Source organism: Plectropomus leopardus, chromosome 3 (genome assembly GCF_026936395.1).
Source record: "Plectropomus leopardus strain MGB_pleo_1.0 chromosome 3, ASM2693639v1, whole genome shotgun sequence".
Lineage (NCBI taxonomy): Eukaryota > Metazoa > Chordata > Actinopteri > Perciformes > Serranidae > Plectropomus > Plectropomus leopardus.
In genome coordinates, this window is record NC_142178.1 from 35,020,042 (window position 1) to 35,041,063 (window position 21,022).

At 38.2% G+C, this 21,022-nt stretch overlaps 2 protein-coding genes across 7 annotated transcripts in view; both read right to left on the reverse strand.

The window, feature by feature from the left end:
* The window catches only part of LOC148190046 (uncharacterized), a 36,891-nt gene extending 35,086 nt beyond the window's left edge, over positions 1-1,805 (reverse strand). The window contains exon 1 of one of the 3 annotated variants that reach the window (XR_015775859.1): positions 847-1,805. Coding sequence is in view for 1 of the 3 variants with exons in the window: in XM_088074408.1 (XP_087930534.1) it covers positions 148-164 (17 nt within the window). In the remaining 2 variants the exon portion in view is untranslated. The other 2 variants (XR_015775857.1, XM_088074408.1) reach the window with 2 other exon arrangements.
* Positions 1,806-2,172: 367 nt separating this feature from the next.
* Positions 2,173-19,042, reverse strand: pla2g6 (phospholipase A2, group VI (cytosolic, calcium-independent)). Of its 4 annotated transcripts, none has more exons than XM_042485415.2 (19): positions 18,908-19,042; positions 17,684-17,904; positions 16,399-16,608; positions 14,924-15,104; positions 14,625-14,812; positions 13,878-13,974; positions 13,079-13,261; positions 12,398-12,506; positions 10,408-10,533; positions 9,301-9,391; positions 9,008-9,171; positions 8,565-8,715; positions 7,830-7,966; positions 7,513-7,590; positions 6,468-6,622; positions 6,290-6,341; positions 4,888-5,003; positions 4,608-4,681; positions 2,173-3,427 (listed from the first exon to the last, which is right to left on the reverse strand). In XM_042485415.2, exons 2-19 carry the CDS (start codon positions 17,896-17,898, stop codon positions 3,283-3,285), a joined length of 2,472 nt encoding a protein of 823 aa, XP_042341349.1. In that variant the 5' UTR covers positions 17,899-17,904; positions 18,908-19,042; the 3' UTR covers positions 2,173-3,282. The 4 variants fall into 4 exon arrangements, with proteins under 4 accessions (XP_042341349.1, XP_087930481.1, XP_042341352.1 ...); XM_088074355.1 differs by lacking the exon at positions 18,908-19,042 and adding an exon at positions 18,530-18,550; XM_042485418.2 differs by lacking the exon at positions 10,408-10,533.
* Positions 19,043-21,022: the final 1,980 nt, after the last annotated feature.

Consider the following 21,022-nt stretch of genomic DNA (forward strand, 5'->3'; position numbering starts at 1 on the left):
GTCCACTTCCTTTTCCCCTGAGCATTTCAGTTAAATAGGGAAATACACTTTGTTTAAGACCTTGTCTTAATACAAGTGTAATATTGGCTCCATTTTTAAGGTGGTGTATGTTACGAAGAACTAACTGTCATAATTATGACAACTCACTTTTTTAAAACGAGCATTTAACAATATTTTTAGTTTCAATACTTAAGTACATTTAATATGATGGAATTACTTTTGATACATAAGTACACTGAATATCAGATACTTTAAGACTTCTACTCAAATAATATTCCAATGGGTGACTTCTACCAAAGCCATTTTCTGGTGAGATATGTCCTTTGACTCAAGTGTGGCTTTGAGGTACTTCCTCCACCACTGGCTATCATTAATCTTATTGAATACACCTGTGTTTTTACTAATTCCCACGATGTCATGTTAAAATGTCTGCCGTGAAAAAAGTCCGCTAGCACTTATGCTTAAAAACACACGTTGTTAAACAATAAAAATAAAATAATAAAATAAAATACACATTCACTACATGAGCACTGTATTGCTGCATGAACGCTCTAAATTGTTAAAGATATTATGTCCAGCGTCTGTATTTCTTGAAAATTAGCTTGCTAGTTTGATGTAGCATAGCTGCTAACTGAGCTAAAGTCGGTTTTGTTGCTAAGCAACCACTGCACTTGGTAATAAATCATGCTAGCAACAGACAAGCTAAATACGTCTTTCTCTAAAATTACAATGTATTTAAATAAAACAGACTTAAGATAGTAGTTTATCTTAACACGTAAATCTGTCCGTGAATAGGAGACCGAGAGTTATACAAAACCAGTGAACGACTGATTAAGAAATACTCACCCAACAGAAAATTGTTAGCTCGCCACTGCTACGGTTATCCGCGTTAGCTAGCTCGCTAACGGTCGTCTTTAATCCGGATATTTTTGTTCTGCTGGGTTTTTTGTTTATAAGAGCAGCTACATGATTTTCGTAACAACCCCTATGATCCAAAAGTGACCACATTGATCCCAACGTTGGCTTAAAATAGTTACAGGTAAGAGGTAACGTCGGTCTCCCGAACCGAGGCGAAGCCGGGACCATGATGCTTTTGGTTTCTTTTTTTTCTTAGTTTAGATCAAACTTTATTGTCATTGACAGAGTACACGTACAGAGGCAACGTAATCCTGTTTTTATGCTTCATTCGCTAAATTCTCATTAAGTCTACTGTATATTTGTTAACAATATAAATTACGTTTATTCATATATTAGACTATTTTTATATTTAAAAAAAGTTTCTTATGAGACTTTAATTGAAAATATATATATTTTTTTTAAACGTATTTGTTTTATTCTACAAACACAGCATTGGAAGTTTTAATTTTATAGATTAAAAAAAAAAAACACAATATATTTAAATTAAAAAAAACAACTTTTTTTGGATGGCATTTTCATATGTCCTGAATGTGTCTGTGTCAGGATGCACTGTCATATTGTATATTGTTTGGGGTTTTTTTTCCCACAATAAATAAATATTGCATACAATGAAAAGCATTGTATTTCATGTCTCCATCTGCTGGCGGGTCATTAGGATAAGTAATGTATAATGATGAGTATGCATAATGTGATGTTGATTCCACCACAGAAGAAACTTGATGATCTCTAATATTAGGTGGGAAAAAAAGTGAATATGTCAATATCATTTATGTTATTGGCCAAGTGTTAGATATAATGCATTTATATGTATTTGTTTTTAATACTTTGTTTTACTTTTTTTCACAATCACCTCATTTTTTACTTTTGCTTAAATTGTCTAATTTTATTGTCTTGTGAGGCACTTTGTAGCATGTTTTGAAGAGTATTATATAAATCAGTTTGTTATTACTACAATTATTATTATGATTATTATGAGCTGTAGTAGTAGTAGTAGTAGTAGTAGTAATAAAAATGACCTGAATCAATCAGAGAGCTACAGCAACATATAATTATGTTTTGAGAGTTTTGGTGGTGAATTTTACTTTTAAATAAAGTTGATGCAGTCCTGTGCTTGTATTTTTGAATTGTTTGATGGACACTAATTACTATATTATATATTGGGAAGCATTTGGGCCCAGATTGATGAAATGAAAAGCGAGATATTCAAGAAAGATAGGGGCTGATGAGAAAAAAATATCACAGACACAACTCAAGTCAATAATTATAATAATAATTTTTATTACCATAGAAGTACACACTTAGATAATTAATCCAAATACAAAAAACATAGGAAATTATTTGTAACTTCTAGTTTACGTTGTGCAAGTGAGTCTTCTGTTTTTTTTCCTTTCAAGTAAGTTAAAAATTCAAGTCCAGTTTCAAGTCCAGTTGTAACAGTGTGTGTTGAATACGTGTTCAAGACACTTTTCCGGCTGACTGAGAGGTTGTAAGCGAGTTATCACTGGGTGTGAGGTTAAAAATATTAAGTTTAAAGTCAACATAAATAAGTTACATCGTAAAGGCATGGAAATATGGAGAAAAGGAGTCGGTTCAAATGTGGGTCCCAGACACATAAGGCAGAACTGGTCCATTATCGTCATCACCCAAGCTTTGCTACAGTTAACTGCAGATTATTTGGTGCTGCATGGTCTCTTTGATCATATGACGCAATGGGAAATCTCTCAATCATGAGTGTTTTTGTGAAAGAAAGAGGAACAAGATAAGGAGGAATTCCAGTAAAACACAAAAAGCCACAAATGACAACTTATTATGACTTGTTAAGCAACACTGAGAGGATGGGTGAGGGCAGCGGTTAACTGACAGTGTCACAGTCAGTGTGCGTGTTTCTTTCAGTTTGACTTGGTTAATACCACCTCCTTCTATATTCCCTCTGTATTCACATATCAAAGATGAAAAGAAAGCCTCATAAACTCCTTCACTTGTTTATGTACAAACAAACTTAATGAACCCTGATAGTGAGAAGGTCAGTGATAAGGTCGCACGATGCTACAAAACTTTCCTTTCTGGAGGCTACATCAAGTCAGTCGTTTGTTACTTTTAATTTCCTGTCTTGTTTCACTCATTTGAGTGCTGACATTTTAGCAGAAACATGAGTCACTGTGGTCACGTCGTCTCTAGCAAAGAAAGAGCACACCAACACAGACGTTACAGTCCTGAATCAGACACATGGCTCGCTAATCTTTGAGCTCCATCGAAGCGCTCTTTGGCTCCACTCACAGGACTCTCTTCTGCTCTCGTGTTCTCCGTCTCTTCAGCGCTCTTAGTCCCATTTTCGCAGCCTCTCCTTGTGACTTTCTTGTGCTTTCATTTGTCCAGCAGCACCTTTGCCAGGGACTGCAGGGTTTCCCTTTTCTCATACAGGTACATTTGGGTCTCCCACAGCATGTCCACCAAGACCGCATCACTCACCTCGTCCAGCATCACCTCCTGAGACAGCTGGGGACTCAATCTGCGCAAAAAACAAACTATTTTAGAGAGCTTTAAAATTAATGATGCAATATTAGATACATTTTAATGTGTTTTTTGTGGCAGGACGGTAAGACGAAGGTTGTGCAATGTTGTTCACAAATAATTAAATAAAATATAATAAACTAGAATCACTGCTTTGCAGTGTATGCCCTCACACACCAGTCAAGTAGAACTTACAGTTTACATCTATATCTGTAAAAACACTGATGCTTCACACACATCTTCAACCTGGCACAGAAGATCTCTACATCAGCACAGTTTTAAGATTGGTGTCACTAATTCAGTATCTCACCAAATGTCCCCCCTTTTGTTTCTGAGTTATAATGTCGAGTAACGGCCAGAAAAGGGTCCTTGCAAAACATTTTGATGTCACAGTGAAGTTCGATATAGAACGTCATTACTTCATATTTTTATCCTAGTAGACATTTGTGTGAAATTCTGTCATAATTAATGAATTAATTCTTGAGTTACAGCCAAAAACATGATTTTTGAGGTCACAGTAACCTTGAACTTTGACTTCCAACCACCAAAATACTAATCAGCTCATAATTAAGTGCAGGTAGACCTTTGTGCCAAATTTGAAGTAACTCCCTCAAGGCGTTCTTTATAATTTAAGACAGATGTTCAGATAGACAACCTAATAACTGTCGCTGGCACGGAGGCATTAAAATGCATGACGATATGTTGCGCTGTATTGTTTACTAAGAATGGAATAAGATATATTTTCTTAAATATTTTGTGTTTATCATTTCATGTAATGTTTTTCTAGTGATGTCCGGTATTTGTCCAGACTGTCTTTTGAGAAGGAGCGTCATAACATTTGGTTAAAACTATGAAAGCATGACAGCTTGACTGACTATTATAGAAGTTTCCTGAATTTCTCAATCATCTTTTTTATTGCCAGTTTGATTGTGCAAGCTCTTTTTTTTTTTTACGTTGTGTGTCTGTCCATATCTCTCTGGTATGTGTCATCAAACACTGCACATGGCAGTATTAGTATCATGACAGATGAAACCACGTCAAAGGAAGCGTGTGGGCCAAAGAGGTTTAAGAGAGGAGATGGAGTGATTAAAATGCTTAGACAGCAAAATGATGAGGGCAGACTGACTCAGAATTAGCAGGAAAAAAGAGCGAAAGTGCAGCATGTTGAGTGAGCTGACCTGTGGTAGATGGTGTCGATCATTTCACACCAGGCTGCAGCTCGGTCCACTGCGCAGCCATCAGAGTCTGTACACTGTCCAGTCACAGAGAGAGACATTTTTAGGATTAAAAACAGCACAACACTTTCTGAAAAGTTATTGTTATTGGTTATTATGTACGAATTATAAGGAAAATATTACAATTGATATGAAATTAGACATTTCTGCTGTAGAGTAGGATTATGAGTATTTAGCAGTCATTGATTTAACCGAGGTGCAAAGTGCCGTTTCACAAACTCACACAGTCCACCAGCATCTTGCCCAGCTCCTTGGCTCCCACGAAGCTCTTAGCAAGCTCCAGAGGGTTTGAGGGTCGGAAAACATCCACAGAGCTCACCACCACCTGCGGAGGTTTACCTGAAAACAAACAGGAGCACAGAAGTCATTTACAATGTGCTGTGTGACTTTTCCTGTTTAGCCTCCCATTATTAAAAAAAATGGGAATTCAGGGTTGCATGAGACACCTTGGATAAACAGCATTCATAACATGAGATATGGTTGCTTGTGGATGCTGCAGTTATTTAGGTATTTAATACACTGTCAAGTCTAAACACTATTTGCTAGAACATTTATCTCCCTAAAAAAAAAAAAACTGAGCGCCTTATTCAAATTTAAAAGCAGCGTAAGTGCAGTGAGACAACATGAGGAGAAATCAGGAAACTATTTTTTTCCATCTCAAAGTCCTAACGTAGCTGTATTTGCCCAATAAATTAAAAAAAAAACAACATTATATACCGGTACTCATAAAATATACTAATAATCAAATTCCATATTAAGTATGTGAAGTATGCAGACAACACCATCATCATCAGCTATATTATAGTTCATATCGCAGAGTGGTGCACAGAGAACAACCTACTGCTCAACGTCAGCAAAACCAAGGAGCTGATTGTTGACTTTTGAAAGAAGGGGGCAAAGACACACACTCCTGTCTAAATCAGCAGAGCTGAGGTGGAGCAGGTGAACAGCCAGGTTTCATTGAATTAGAAACACTGAGAACCTATCATGATCATCACACATCACCACCCAGGTTAAAAAAAGCACACAAAAGGCTCTACTTGCTACGGAAACATTGAAAGGCTGAATTTCAGAGCAAGATCCTGGTTAACTTCCATAGAGGAGCAATAGAAAGCATACTGACTGGAAACATCACTAACTGGCATGGTTCGTGCACGGCCCAGGACAGGAAGGCTCTACAGCGGGTGATTAAAACTGCCCAGAACATCACAGGTTCCCATCTACAGAGCATCAGTACTCTGTCTGCACAAAGCCCAAACGATACTGAAAGACAGCAGCCACCAAAGCCACAGTCCATTCATCCTGCTGCATTCTGGGAAAAAATACAGCAGTATCTGCTGCAGAACCACCAGACTACGGAGCAGCTTTTCTCCCCAGGCTGTGAGACTCCTCAACTCCTGCTTCAACTCCACAAGATGTAGCAGGATCAAGGATACACTTTAAATTTTAAAAATTTAACTTGCACCTTGTAATACTAAAGCAGAGTGCAAACTGATTGTAGATTATGAATGAACAACACATTAAGATTCAGAGAGTGACCCTGAGTTTTGAATTTAATTTAGTTCAGTTCACAAGAAGGTTAAAAAGCTGAATTTAACATGTTCAGATATAATGATGTGTCTTACCTGTACCAAGGGAGACCACTATACCCAACTTCTTGATTTCATTTGCACGGCCCTGATAGCAAGGAAGGTTAAAACAGGTTAAAACAGGAGTGGACAATTCAATTATCTAATAAAAAACATGAGTTTATTGAATGTGAACTTAATGGAAGAGTTAGGGAGAAGGTGTCAGGTTGCCTACCTCAGCTTTTAAAGCTTTATCATACTGATGGATTTCTGACATGGCGTCCAGTGTCGGGTTATTGGCCAGCAGCCCTCCATCCAGAAAGCGGCCCATTGGTCGGAAGTAGGTGGGAGCAGCGCCGCTGGAGCGGGCAGCTCGCCACACAAGTTGTTCTGGTATAAAGACGGGGAGACACCATTTAAAACATTTTTTTTTTAAAAAAGCATGAAACATTTATCAAGACAGTAAGAGTCAGGTTTTCAGCCTCCAAATTCAGTTCAGTTCAGAGCTTTTATTGTCCCTAAAGGGGAAATTTGATCTGCAGCTGACGGTACAAAACAATTTAAAAATACATTAAACGGGCACATAGAACATCATAGCAGCACACAACCAAACTTGATTAAAAGCACCTCCGATCAACAGTAAAACTTAGGGTAAAAGCATCAATGAAGGTAAACTAAAAGTGTCAAAATGAATGAGCTTGGTCGACCATTAAAAAAAGTAATTAAAATATAAAAAAGTTAATAAAAGGAGTGATTAAAGTCATTTCCAATAATTAAAAGTCTGAAAGTGCCACAAAAATAGTGAACTTAAGAACTGTGCATGTTAATTACGTTCACATGGAATAAAGGAACATTTATACCTATTTGCAGAGACAGATTGTTAGTATTCACAAAACACTCACATTCATCCATGTTTTAAAGGGCCAAAGGGCTCAAATGTTTTTGCTGCTGCGCTATTACAATAAAAGTAAGCATGTATTTGACATGCAATCACATAGAAAAATATCTGACAGTTTTGGAAATACGATTATTGGCTTTCCGGCTGTGAGTTAGATGAGAAGATCGATACCACTCTCATGTCTGGAAACACAGAAAAACAGACTCTGTCTAAAGGTAACAAAACACACCTACCAGCATCTTTAAGACTCTCTATTGAAGTACTCTCTTAAACATGGAAAAATGTGAATTTGTGAGGTGTCGCCCAAAAACTGTGAGTGAAACACCTAATATTTTTTGTTCCTTTCAAATACTTGTGGTCTCTCACTCACACCGACACACACCTTCATCTGTCAACTTCCTACGCTTTCTGGTCGGCTCCTCTGTGTATCCTACTACCAACACATCCTCATCCTCCCATCCTGCAACAACAACACGTTTGGCACTCAAACAACACACTTCAGGGACATGATGACCAGCGTGTTACTTTTTTTTTACTGTTCAGGTTAACCAATCCCAGAATTTACAGCCACCAAGTGTAGGGTTTGCTTACTTTGATGCCATCCAGTGGTAGCACCATGCACTGCACCAAATCTCTAATACAGCACCAGTGAGCACCAGTGTAGTTGGTCAACATAAGTAGCTTTATTTGTTGTCGTACCTTGTGGGATAGTGAGGGGCTTGAATGTGGCAGTGGTGGCATATGGCGGTTCTCTGTGGACGGAGGGAGGGTCATAGTTTCTGAAGATGTGCAGCTCGCCTGGGTGTCTGTCTGCTAAAACACTGGTCACCATCACCCTGAACAGACAAATAAATGAGTGGAAAAAGGGCGTGAGTGGTGAAATGCAGGCAGATGTTGCTACATTTATGCTAATAAAAGAGAATCAGCATTTGCACCAAATTAACAAAAGAACTGGTTCATTTTCAACATCTGGTTCATGTGTTTTTTAGTGGTTTCAGAGCTCATGCAGGAAAAAGGTAACATCTGCACATTTTATGCCACAAAAGTTTGATAAGAAGGTATAGCCTTAGTGGTTCAGATCGTTAACCACACCTGCCACCATAGAGTTCATCAGTCTATTGGTGTGCATCATGTATAAATATAGGTGTGGTTTCATCTTTTCAAACAAAGCAGTGAAACATGGAATTACAACATCCAGGTACATAACATGATGCCAGGGGGCATCATGCATTTGCGCTATGGGCCCAACGATGTGGAGGATGCAGGTAATTTTACAACCATAAAGAAAAACATTTTTATGGCTTCAAGAGCCCCGATACACCATTCATAGGAATGAACGGGGCCTCGCCTGCGACTCTGCATCCACAGCTCTTTATACATCCATGCTCTGTACGCTTTTCTCGCCTAGTGGACATATTAAACTTGACAAGTTACCTGGGGTATCGGACATCTGTCATCTTAGTGTTCTCCCCAAACTCTTTTTTCAGGAAGTCCTCCAGCGGTGCTGATTCATACGGCCGTGACCCCTTGAACACCTGCTCCTTCATCCTAAAGTACAGGCAGCGCAGATACTCCATGGACTTACCTTCAAATAGAAAAAAAAACATGATTATTGTTTTGATGCTACGCAACAATAAACATGTAAAAATATCAGGGAGGGGCATCTGGTGGCTGAGTTGATAAAGCAGGCGCCCCATGAAGGCAGTGACCTCGCTGCAGCGGCCTCAGGTTTGACTCCTGTGGCCCTTTGCTGCATGTAGTCCCCCCTCTCTCTCCCCCTTTCACGCTATTCATCTGTTCTATCTAATAAAGGCTAAAATGCCAAAAAATAATCTTATATATATATATATATATATATCAGGGAAATGCACACACACCATGGATTATAGCGAGGGCCAGGATACCCCCGGTGCTGGTGCCAGCCACCCAGTCAAAGAGCTCTCTGGTGGGTCGACCAGCCTCTCTCTCCAGAGCAATCAACATCTGGATTAACACCAGGCCTTTAATACCTCCACCATCCAGACACAGCAGTCTGTCCATCCTGCAGAGGAGAGGATCAAAAATTATCTTTGACTGAGTTCTGTCAACAGAGTTGCAATATTTATAAAATAAAAATATGAAAATATTCATAAATAAAATTACAAATGTCATCATTCAGTTTCTTACTCACTTCCTTTTCTCCATTTTGAGGCCGTCTACTTCAGATGTGCTTCTGCTCATTGCAGTGACTGCAGCCCCCATATACATGATCTCTTCAAACCCTGTCAGCCAATTACAACAACTGTTAATATGAGACCAACACATGGCATCAAATGTATATATAAAGGAAAAGGAAAGGGGTGACTAGGTTTTCTACAAGCAGCATGGGAGTTTTACAGAAAGTGTCATGTATGGATTCAATGTCCAACAAAAAACATTTCGTTTCATGAAATGACTTTTTCTTTATTCATAGTTCAAGAAATAAAACTGAGGCGATTATAAAAGAATGGATCAAACAATTTACCTATAACTCTTTCACTGTCCAAACACTATCAGCATAGCAGTTCTCACCACAGTATGTTGCTTATAAAAAGTTTTTTGGTGCAGGGCTATGCCACCTCGTCATTTTTTTTTCTTTCAGTCTGTGCTGATAAATCAAGTAACATCGCACTTTTAATTGACAGAAAACTCTGAACTTGTTCTGTCATTGATATGGCTCAAGTCTTATTTTTGATACATACTGATTCTGAGTATTTTAATAAGTTTCTATACTATTTTCCCATAGTATAGATACACTGCTACCAACTGCAGTATATCTTATCAATAAGTTAGTGTTTCTACTGTCATTTGAACTTATAAGCCCCCAATGTCAAAATTAACCCATCATATCAAAATTGGCATTGAATATTCCAATATTTGTCTTGGTTTTGTATTGAAGTTTCAATATAAGTTTTTTTCTACAGCATTTACATGACACATAAATTATTAAACTGTTAATGATAAGTCTATATTATTTGGAATGCAAAAGAAAACTAAAACCCATCTTTTATGTATGGGTTTTGGCATTTTATAGATTAATGACAAGTTTAAACCGCTAGAAAATATAAATTACATTGAATGAGATCAGCTGTCGCAACTGTAAAATGTTCAGTAAACATAAACAAAAGAGGAATGCAGAGTAATGGAAAATGAAAAAAAACCCAGTGCACATGATACCTTGATGAATCAAAGTCAGACTTTTAATGGAAGAAAGGCTGAAAGAGTGAAGGGAGGGCAGACAGAGGGATGTTGGCGTTACCTATGCCTGCACTGCCTGGAGGTTTGGCCGTGTTGGAGAAGGGGGGAGGACTGCCGGGGGAGGGTGGGAGGCACCGCTGGACCCCTACACTACACAGCATGTCCAGCAGTATCTTTCTATTAGGACCTTTCATGTTAACACAAACACACACACACACACACACATGCAAGTCAACATGTTAGACATGCACACAAAAAGCAGTGAGAGAGAAAAGAGAGATAAAGTTAGAGATAGATGGGAGACGGAGAGAGAAAGACAGAGGAAGAGAGAAAGTAAGCACGTCAGCCAGCTGTTAGCAATTATCATGCATTTTTCAATCAATAAATGATAACAAACTCTTTTTATTACCATTTCTGCTTCAGAGCATCAAGTGCATAAACAATCATATATATGTGCAAACAACAAATATGCTCATGCAATTATCATGTTATTGAACAGAAACGTGAAAGTTACACTGTTTAAATCTTTCATAAGAAACCAAAGTGAAATTTCCAAATGTTTTCCCTTCAGCTCTTTTAAAGGGTGGATTATATAAAGGATTCTTACAGCTAAAGGCAAGTGAGAATTAAGACTCTTTTAGTGGCAGTATTAATTAAATTTAAGACCAGTTTTACAAAAACAAAACTGAAAAAACAATACGGACTGGCATCAAATACAGAATTTTGTTATCAATTGTAACATAAAACATGACTTTTTGGTGATGTCAGTGCAAAAGGCATACGGTAAAATTATTATTTTTTTTAAAGTTACAAATTATATTCAATATTTATAATGCAACATCAAAAAAAATCGTATTTCCCACATCTAAGCATTTTTAAGGCTTTCGAAAGATTAATTAACGCCTTCATTTAAACAAATGAAGGCGTCATTTTTAGATAAGTGAATTCAAGACATTTTAGACTTTTTAAGGGTGCTTGGGAACCGTGTTTACGGTCAGCGATTTCTATCAGCCTTCAGGAACTGCAGAAAGATCAGTTGTCTCTGTTGTGGTCTCGAGCCAAAATGCTCTGAAAGTGAATCAGTTATGCATCATACTGATGTGTGTCCTTTAACTGCATTACAGACCAGAGTTAATGGCCCATAAGAACTCTGTGCAATAATCTATGCATCTGTGCAGTAAGCCATCAGTGCAATCTAACTTGCTTTTCTTCAAATCTTTAATATTGGCACTGGTATTGTTTTATATATGCACTGTTATTATTTTTGTTTGCACTGTTTTACTGTTAGAGGAATGTGTGTATTATGTGGGGAAAACAGGGACAGAGACCACTCAGGTGCTTTTGGTGCGCTACTTTTAGGCTCCTTGAGTGCACTGGGCCTGACAGCACTTTTTGGGTACGCTCGAATGGATGGCGGCTTAATGTTTTCATACTGAAAGCATTTGTTTATGGTATTTTATTAAAGACCTTTTAATAATTGCAGAGCTGTAATTCTCACCCATATCTTTCTAAATATATTAAGCAGACACCTCAGTGAAACAAAGTTTCTACAGTTTTTTCCCCCCATTAAAGTTTTTTTGGAGGGGGGGATTTTTCCTCAGTCACTGTGAGGGATGTCGCTGTAAATCCCTCTAAGGCAAACTGTGATTTTTTTTATAATGGGCTTCAAAAATAAACAGTGTCTAAACAATGTATTAGTCGCAGGAGCTGCAAAACAGCACTACACATATTAAGACAAGACACTAAGAATACTTAAGTTTGTGATTCTGTAAATCACTCATCCATTTTTCATGCATTTTGCTTTCATGTCTTTGGCGAAACACATGCATTTCAGCGAGGCTACGCGTTATAATAAAGTGCAAACTGACTTGTTAGGTCGAGCATATTAAGTTCCATAATCTCATAACTGTTTGTCATTTGCCTCCTCTTTCTCTTCCTTTAATTCATCCTCCATTTACCTCCTTGCCACCTTACCTCTCATCTCCTCATAGCCTTAAAGGGTCTCTATCTTACGTCCAATTTTAAAGTTCTATACCCTCTTTCTCTCTTACCTTTGCTGGTGCGAGCAGCGATGAGTCCAGGTGTTTCTCCTAAGTCGTTGTGGATCTCCACGTCAGCCCCAAAAACAATGAGAGCTTTAATTAGCTCTATGTGGTCCATCTAATGAACAGAGAGAGAGCGATAAAGAGTCCCACAGTTATACAGTAAAATGACAAAAAAATAAAAAATAAAAACAGCTGTGGCTGCTCTTTAAGATGTCATTAATCTGTTTTTTGGCTGTTTTTTTCTTTTTTTTTACTTCATAAATGGCACAGTTAAAACAGAGTGTAAAACATAGATAGTACATTTTTTCCCAGTTTTTCTGGTTAAAGAAAATCTGAATTGTGCTCCTTTGATTACGAACATTTGCTTCTCATGTAATGTCAGCAAAAACTCAGTATAAGTGTGACAGCGAGCTAACATCTTACAGTGTAAGCATGCACGCTATCACAGAGAAGCAGATATGTCAAGTGTGTCCTTATACTGTATCCGTGATGCAACCACATTTCGTAATTGTCTGGGATTTTAAAACTTCTGTAATCTTAAGTCTTCTTCCTCTTTTCCAAACACTGTGTTGCAACCACTTTGCAAACACGTCTCCTCCCTTTCATGACCATTTTCACTATCAGTAAGAGAGTACTCCTTTCATCTGGAAAATGAAACGAGACGGAGATGATATCTTATACACACACCTTCATAGCGAGATGCAGGGCCGTGTTTCCATCCTGGCCCTTCAGGTTGGCGTTCGCCCCGTGAGTGAGCAGCACCATCGCCGCCTCAAAGCGGCCTTTCTTGGTGAGAATGTGGAGGGGGCTCTCTCCAGTCTTACTGAGGTAATTCACTTCACAGCCGTGCTCCAGCAGCAAACGACACATCTGGCAGTTAGAAAGAAACATTTATTTCAGCATTATTATTTCACTGAGCTACCTAACATTGCAGCTCAGCCAAAGAGGACGGCATCAGTGTTCACAACTTGCTCTGTCACGAACACGAGCCCCTCCTCCATGAGTAGATGCATGCCTCCTTTTGCACTGTTATGGAGTTGGCAGGTGTAGTTTGGTAGAGAGAAAATAGTTCCTACATGTAACGGCTGACAGCAAGGTATGTGGATTATCTTGAGTAACTGGGTCATGATTTTTGGAAAGAGACATTGCTGTTGAGTTTATCAAATGTATTTTTTGGCGCTCTGAACACCACAAGCCGAGTGCCGTCTAGTTCTATCATTTTGGAGAGAAAGCAGACATCTCTACGGCCGATATCTCAAACACTCTGCAACTCACACCAAAACAATCTAGACTGATAAAAAGCACCACAGGTAAGAGGTAAAAAAAAAGTTAAAGCATTTTATGATTTTGGGTGAACTATCTCTTTAACAAAGGCACAAAAGTCACTGTCATCACATCAAAACATGAAAACAGAAATTTCTCTGAATGTTTTCTACTAATATTTACAGTTCATGATGGATCTCTGTTCTGATGTAATATTTTTTACCTCAGCCGTTTTGGACCAGTGGAGAGGCGTCCCTCCATACATGGAGTCCTCAGCCCGGAGCTGGCCTGGGTCCGCTTTGAGGATCTCCTCCACACAGCTGATAGTCAAACACACAATAAAGAAAGACTGTTAAATTCTATATTATGTAATAACTGAAGTGCATCTTTCAATATCTCTTAAATTTTACACGCTGGTAATTTTAGTAACCCATTAAAAAGGCCCAATTTGTTTCTGCCTTCAGCACAAAGCATCTCATTTCTTCCTCCTTAATTTGTGGAGAATCAGTTTAATAACCTCAGCAGTTCCCTAATGACAGACCATTAACAGGCTCAGTATCACTTCTAAGTCTACTGAATCTACTCGCAAAGGCACTCTTCAGAATTTTTTTTTTTTTTTTTACTTGTATGTGCTGTAAATTAAGCCTGGGTCTGTAGGTATATTGCAAAATCTCATAAGAAAAGAAACAATTAGCTGAAGCTTAAGGTCTATTTATGATGAGGGAGGAGCAGCAGAGAACCATAAATAAACCAAAACCATGTGATTTTTTTAGAATCACTGATTAAAATACAGACATCTCTCAGCTCCAGGGATGCTGTTCTATCTCAGTGACTTTGGATGCTGCATAATGATCAAAAATCATTCATTTGAGCGCCTAAATTCAGGCTGTCCTTGACTGATTACAACCTACAGAAACCCCAGCAGCAAAACATGTTGTGAGTCATGATCCTTACCCTTAACCCTACTCACCCCTTCTCGCTGTACTTCATGGCACTGTGGATGGGGTAGCCAGTGCCACCGACGACACCACACTTGGCCCCCCCCTCCAACAGAGCTTTGACGGACTCCACACGTCCCAGACGGCAGGCCACGTGGAGCGGCGTCTCCCCGTTGTTGTTCAGCTCGTTCACCCCTGGACACAACCGCGAGCACATGACCTGAACGAGAAAGTGGAGGGAGGGAAATTGTGTTACTATGAAGATAGGAAAAAAAGAAAAAAAGGAAATTTGATAATGTGAAATGTACCAGTGTCTTGTCTCCTGTCTCACCTGGATGATGGCAGGACTATCCTGCTTGGCAGCGTAGTGCATGGGGGTCTCCCCGTTGCGGTCCTTGATGTCAGTGCGAGCCTGGCTTTCCTCCAACAGCTCTTTCACGCACGCAGAGTCGCCACGCTCACACGCCAGGTGCAGCGGCGTCTGACCTGAGGCATCCCGAGCATTGATCTGACTAAAAAAAACAGAAAGATGACATGAGTGATTACATTAATGGATAGAGAGAGGCATAGATTATTGATTTTTTTGTTTGCTTTGTTTTTGTTGAAGACTCTAAGTTCTTGCAGCCATGCACAGAAGCAGGTTGGAGTCGAACCTTCAGCAGCTTCGGCGAGGACACAACCTCAGTGCATAGGGCCTCCGCTCTACCAGGTGAGCTAATGGGCATCTCTATTTTAGCTATTTTTAAAAGGGAGACTTTTTATACATACTTCCTTTTTGAAAAAAACTGGCTTCAAGTTTCAATATTGTCCCAAAACGGTTATTCAACCAAAAAAAAAGAAAAGAAAAGTTCAGTTTACATTATTTTATGGGTCATTGTTCCTAATTACAATATGAATTCTGTAATACTGTGATACAGGGAAAGCACAATATTTTCTTCTCTATACAATGAAAATCTCTTACTGTTGCAACCCTGAGTAACATAACAGCTTCTAACAAGCCACTGTTTTCCAATCATACCACTACAGAATGAAAGTGAGCTCCAGAGTTGAATGAGACATTTGGGAAAACCCCTGCAGTGAACAGTTAGCTCAATTTATTGACAAAGTAATGTTGCAATAATGTGGTAATGCAGTTCAAGTGGGGACAGATTTTTAATTTTTCACATGAAAGTAACTCTAACGTCCCAGATCTGAGACTACAAGCTTACTACTGCAACCTTTTTAACTGTCACTTCAATTGTCATTTTCACAACGTTCATGGTTCTTCTCTGTGTTTTCTATCAAACTATAGTGAAATTAATGAAAACTACTTGCTGCGTGGCAAATGAGTAATGTCAGTAATCTGCAGTTAGCTGGCTAAACCATGTAAAACAGGCAGAAGGCTTTTAAAGTCCTGTCGTGATTAACTTATTATAAATACTTAATGGCATTAATGTGGTCATATGCATTAAGCTGGCTGGTCTCATATTGACTGCCTAACAATTAATGCCTCTGGAGAATAGGCTTACTAAATCATAATCCACTTTTCATTCAGCTTTATCCTGAAGCACTTACCTCTGGGCGGACTGCCCTGAGTCAGAAACTTGTTTGGAAGTTATTCATCAATTCATCCTTTTGTGGATTGTTAGTAAACTTATCAACAACAATTTTGATAATCATTTAAATATATGACAATTTAAGTGATTTATCAAGCAAAAATGACAAGACTTGATCTGTATCTTTCTTTTATAAATAATGTTAAAAGAATATCATATTGGGCTCTAAGAAAAAGTCCTAAATATTTTTCTCAGGCACTTTCCGTCTCACCTTTGGACATAGTTATGTTTGAGACAGTCTCTCAGCCCTGTATCAACGGCGACGTGGGCAGAGCTCCAGTCTGGGTGGCTCCGGATGCAGTCCACTATTGGCTGCGTGGTCTCAGCCTTCAGAGGAAGTGTCTCATAGAAAGGGCGAAGCTTGAGGGCATACTGGGGGAACCAGTTCATGGCGTCTTCCTCTGACCCCACCTGAAACAGCCTGGGTCACACGGTGCAATGATTACAAGGCGTCATTTCACAAGAGCCAGAGGAAATCTGAATAAGTGCCCAAAACTCTGGGAATATGGAACTAGTATGAATGACAGAACTAACTTTTTAAGTATCCTGTTTATGTGTTTGAGCATGTAACACCATATTCTGTTTATGAGAAACCCAAATATGCTAACTGGAGAACGCTGAAAGAAACTAGGATGTATACGGGGAATATAAATAACCTGATTTCTGTGTGCTCAGGTAAACACAATATCCTGGACATAATCACAACCACGATGAGCCTCATAAACAGATTATTTATGTCCATGTAACCTCACTCAGTGGTAAATATTTGATGTAATTTTTACATTTTAGAAGCTATTAAAAACATTTTGCTTTTTTAATGCTTGTGTTAATTTTGTTGGGATAGTAATGTTTCTTTTTTCCGCTAAACTCCAAATTTACATCAACAACAATTCCTTCTGACAGACTAAACATTTGCTCTCAGTTCTGGTAAACTGTAAAACCATCTTATCTTCATTGCTTAACAGAGTGTTTCAGATCCATGTCTGAATGACCCAGCACTGAGTCATTTAAGATTAAGAACTTTCATCTAGTTAAGCTGCTTTGTTGGGTAGTAGTGCATGTCAATAGTGATCTAAATTAAATCATAAGACATGAGTTTTTGTCCACTGAAAAAGTTAGATTATCTATGTCAAATGTTGAAAAAAACAACCCTTTTTAGAGTGGACCACATGGAAGACAATGAACATATTATGTTATCATTAAAATATCTATTTGGTTTACCAACATAAGTGGGAAATATCTGGCATTTCTGGCTGTTTTTTTCCTGGCAATGTCAGAAATACATAAAATCCTGCTTCTCATGTCTGAGCATTTTTAAGACTTTTAAAATCTGAATGTAAGTCAATTTAATACCAGTTAAGGCCTTATTTTTAGATTAATGAATTCAATGCCTTTTAAAACTTTTTAAGGATCCGTGGTAACCCTGTAAACCTAGTTCGGTGGCTACACTAAGCCACAGTTAACATATCACACCACTCTTTCTGATCAATACTGACCTCAGAGTGACATTTGGCGTCTCGGGGCACATGAGCAGACAGTCCCATGACTGGCACTGGGTGTTTTTGTACAGGATCATGCGTCCTTCCTCTTTCAGAAGGACTTTGCCTCCTCCAGCGTAGTCGGACAGCGGCACATCCCTGACCCGGTAGGGGTTGGCGAAGAGAGTTGACACAGAGGACACAGTGTCCAAGAGCCGGCCGAGGAACTGCATTGTCACCTAAGAACAAAGAACAGTCAGATGTCAGCATGTACACAACACATGTCTCTCCAGATTCTGCAAATTTGTAGGTGTCTGCCGATTTTTATTTGTTTATCGGCCTGGCAATAAGGTTAATCTTATCTTTGTGTTCTCCAGCTGATATAAAAAAGGAGATTTTTGTATTCAGCACATGCAGAAATGTTAAACTCTGCCCTGCTCTATCACAGTCTGTAGGATGGTTGTCAACTTTAACCCTTTGACAACTGAGCAAATTGCTTAATTTCTTCCCAAAACACGAGAAGATGGCAACAAGCAACTTAACAAAAAATTAGTAAAAAACGTTATGTTAAGTTGCACGTTATGTTTTTTCCCCATGTTTTAAATGGAGAAATCAGAAAAATTTCCTCAAGTTTCAGAGATTTTAATGCTCGTGAAAGGCGTCTGAATACAGCACAAGAAAACTGATGTCGATCCAGGTGATAAAGGGTTAATGAATGATTTATTCAATCCCCAAGACACGATGTTACCTCTCAAGAATATCAACAGGTGTAACGCAACGGATGTTACATATAACAGCTGCTGGTAGTCTCTAATTCGTGGTTGGATTAGTAGAGTTACAAACTGCACAGTTAGAAACAATTACCTGTAAGGTTTAGCTGATTATACTAATTTGTCACCGGCTAAGCTACCACATTAGCTGTCGTCTCAGGTTAGCAGTCAACTCTCCACTTCCAATTACACTCAGAGACCTTGTGGCGACGATAAAACTGAGGCTGTTTCTTAATAAATGAAGAACAAGTGGCTCCATTCATGCTGCTCACGAGTTCCCAGTTAAACACAATCAATTTGACATGATACTAACACAGAAGCGGCGAAGACTATCAACGAAAACCCCCTTTTTTTTAAATGTTTTTAATTTAAATATCTAAGATATTCTGAGCGTCTACACTCCAGTTAGCTGCATGTTAACTGCAGCTAATCGCATTTACTCGTATAAACGGAGCTTTATGTCCTTTCTTACCTGCTAGCTGTCCTCTGTTGTTGTCTGACTTCTGACAGCTACATCAACAACCGCGACGCTGCAACCAAACTTGTTACAAACCGTGACTGACGCGAGTTAAGCCAATCAGAACTCAAGAATGTACCGTTGCTAGGTAAAGGGGGAGGGGCATAAATAGAAGACGCTCTATTTTTCTTCCTGCAGGAAAGTCCCACAGAGGAGCTCAGCGCAGTTTAATGACGAATAAAGAGGAAAGAAGTCATTTGATTAAGTAAAAGTCGTTTGAAAATACTACAGAGGTATTAGCAAAAGTAAAAATATACATAATGCGAAGAGGCTTCTGGCAGCGTTTCGTTATCATTGGCTCATTATCCCTCTGAAACCTGAGCATGGTGACTTAAGAGGACGGCAATGGAAAATTTAAGAAGAAATAACCCATATATTAGCAAATAAAATAAATAAAAGCATTATACTAATATGAAGAAGAGTTAAAAAAAAAAAAGAAAATTATTAACAGAAAAGGGGAGAAAAGGAAAGGAAATGAAAAATAAATAAAATATACAGAAAATTACCTGCTTAAAATAACCATCGCTCTGTTGCAGAATTTAAAATATATGATTATTATAATAATATATAGTTTTCATAGTTTAATAAGCTTCAGACGTGAAAGAGGTTTCTAAATCATTTAATCAATTAAAAGTAGTAATATTGCGGTTTAAAAATACTCCACAGGTATTAGCAAAAGTAAAAATATTCATTATGTGGAGTGGCTTCTGGCAGTATTTTTTTAGAGTTCTGTAATTACATTTTTTGATCATTATCGCTTTGAAAGCTGAGCACATTGACCTAAAAAGAAGGAAATGGGAAACAAGCGTAAATAACCCATGAATTAGCAAAAATAGTAATACTTGTTATTATTATTATAATAAAACATTTGAAAAATATCTTATTTCTCATACTCATTTTTCATATTTAAAAGCTGATTCCACCCAAATAATTCTTTAACTAATTTTTTTATAGTTTAAAGGCTGATTCCACCAAAATAATACTTTGACTCATTTTTCATATTTAAAGGTTGATTCCACACAAATACTTTGATTCAGTATTTATGGGTTTAAAGGTTAATTCCACAAGTACTACTTTCTTCCAAGTACTTATGGGTTTTAAACACTTATTCCATCCAAATACTACTCCGCCTTGCAATTCACCAAGTCTTGCAGTTTGTATAATTAGCAGAATTAGCTAATTATACTCAGGGAAAAAAATGAGGAGTGTAGTAAAGAGTAAAGATATAGTAGTAAAGATATATATTGCACACAAAAAACAACAAGCAAACGATGATTATTGATTCACTGAATTAATAAAACAGACAATATAATCATTGCTGGTTTAACAAAAATATTTTATTAATTTTATATATTTATTTAAAAATGACATTCTCTGTCCTTACCTCTGATCCTAAACTGGACCAGAGAGATACACCTGCTCAACCTCCTGCAAGGACAGACTCTGTAACCATGTATGATGGCCTTCCAAAAGAAAATTAATTACTTTTTAAACATTTTACTAAATACACCATTAAACCAATAGAGAACAGCAAGCCATGCTACATTAGTCTGTACAAAAGTAGCACCACTGTAAGCATGCTGATTATCAAGGCTTTAAAAATCCATGAGCATGCTAAAGCCTCAGCTACAAAATAAGCTACAGTACTGTACACAATCACTTTTTTCTGTTGCTTCTGACTACATACTTTGCAAGGGCAGCCATAGTCCCTACTAAAAGTAAAAAGAAAAAGTATGCGATTTTGGAACGCACCCTGTATTCAAATGGCCCGCCAATGACTTCCGGGAACTATTCGAAGCCTCCATGAGTCACGTGACACCTGAGCATTTTGAACAGAGCCCTCGAATGCATCCTCCGGAGGATGCATCCTCCGGAGGATGCATTCGAAACCGATTACGTCACAGCAATGTGTGAAGGCTGTCCTATTTGGTCCCAATTCGAAGGCTCCTTCTTACATTGCCAACAAAGGCGGCCTTCTTTTCCTTCTTTTTGGAGGACACATCGCTACTATCCTTCGCAGCCTTCCATTTCCCAAGATTCCTTACGCGTCCACGATCTTGAAAAATAATT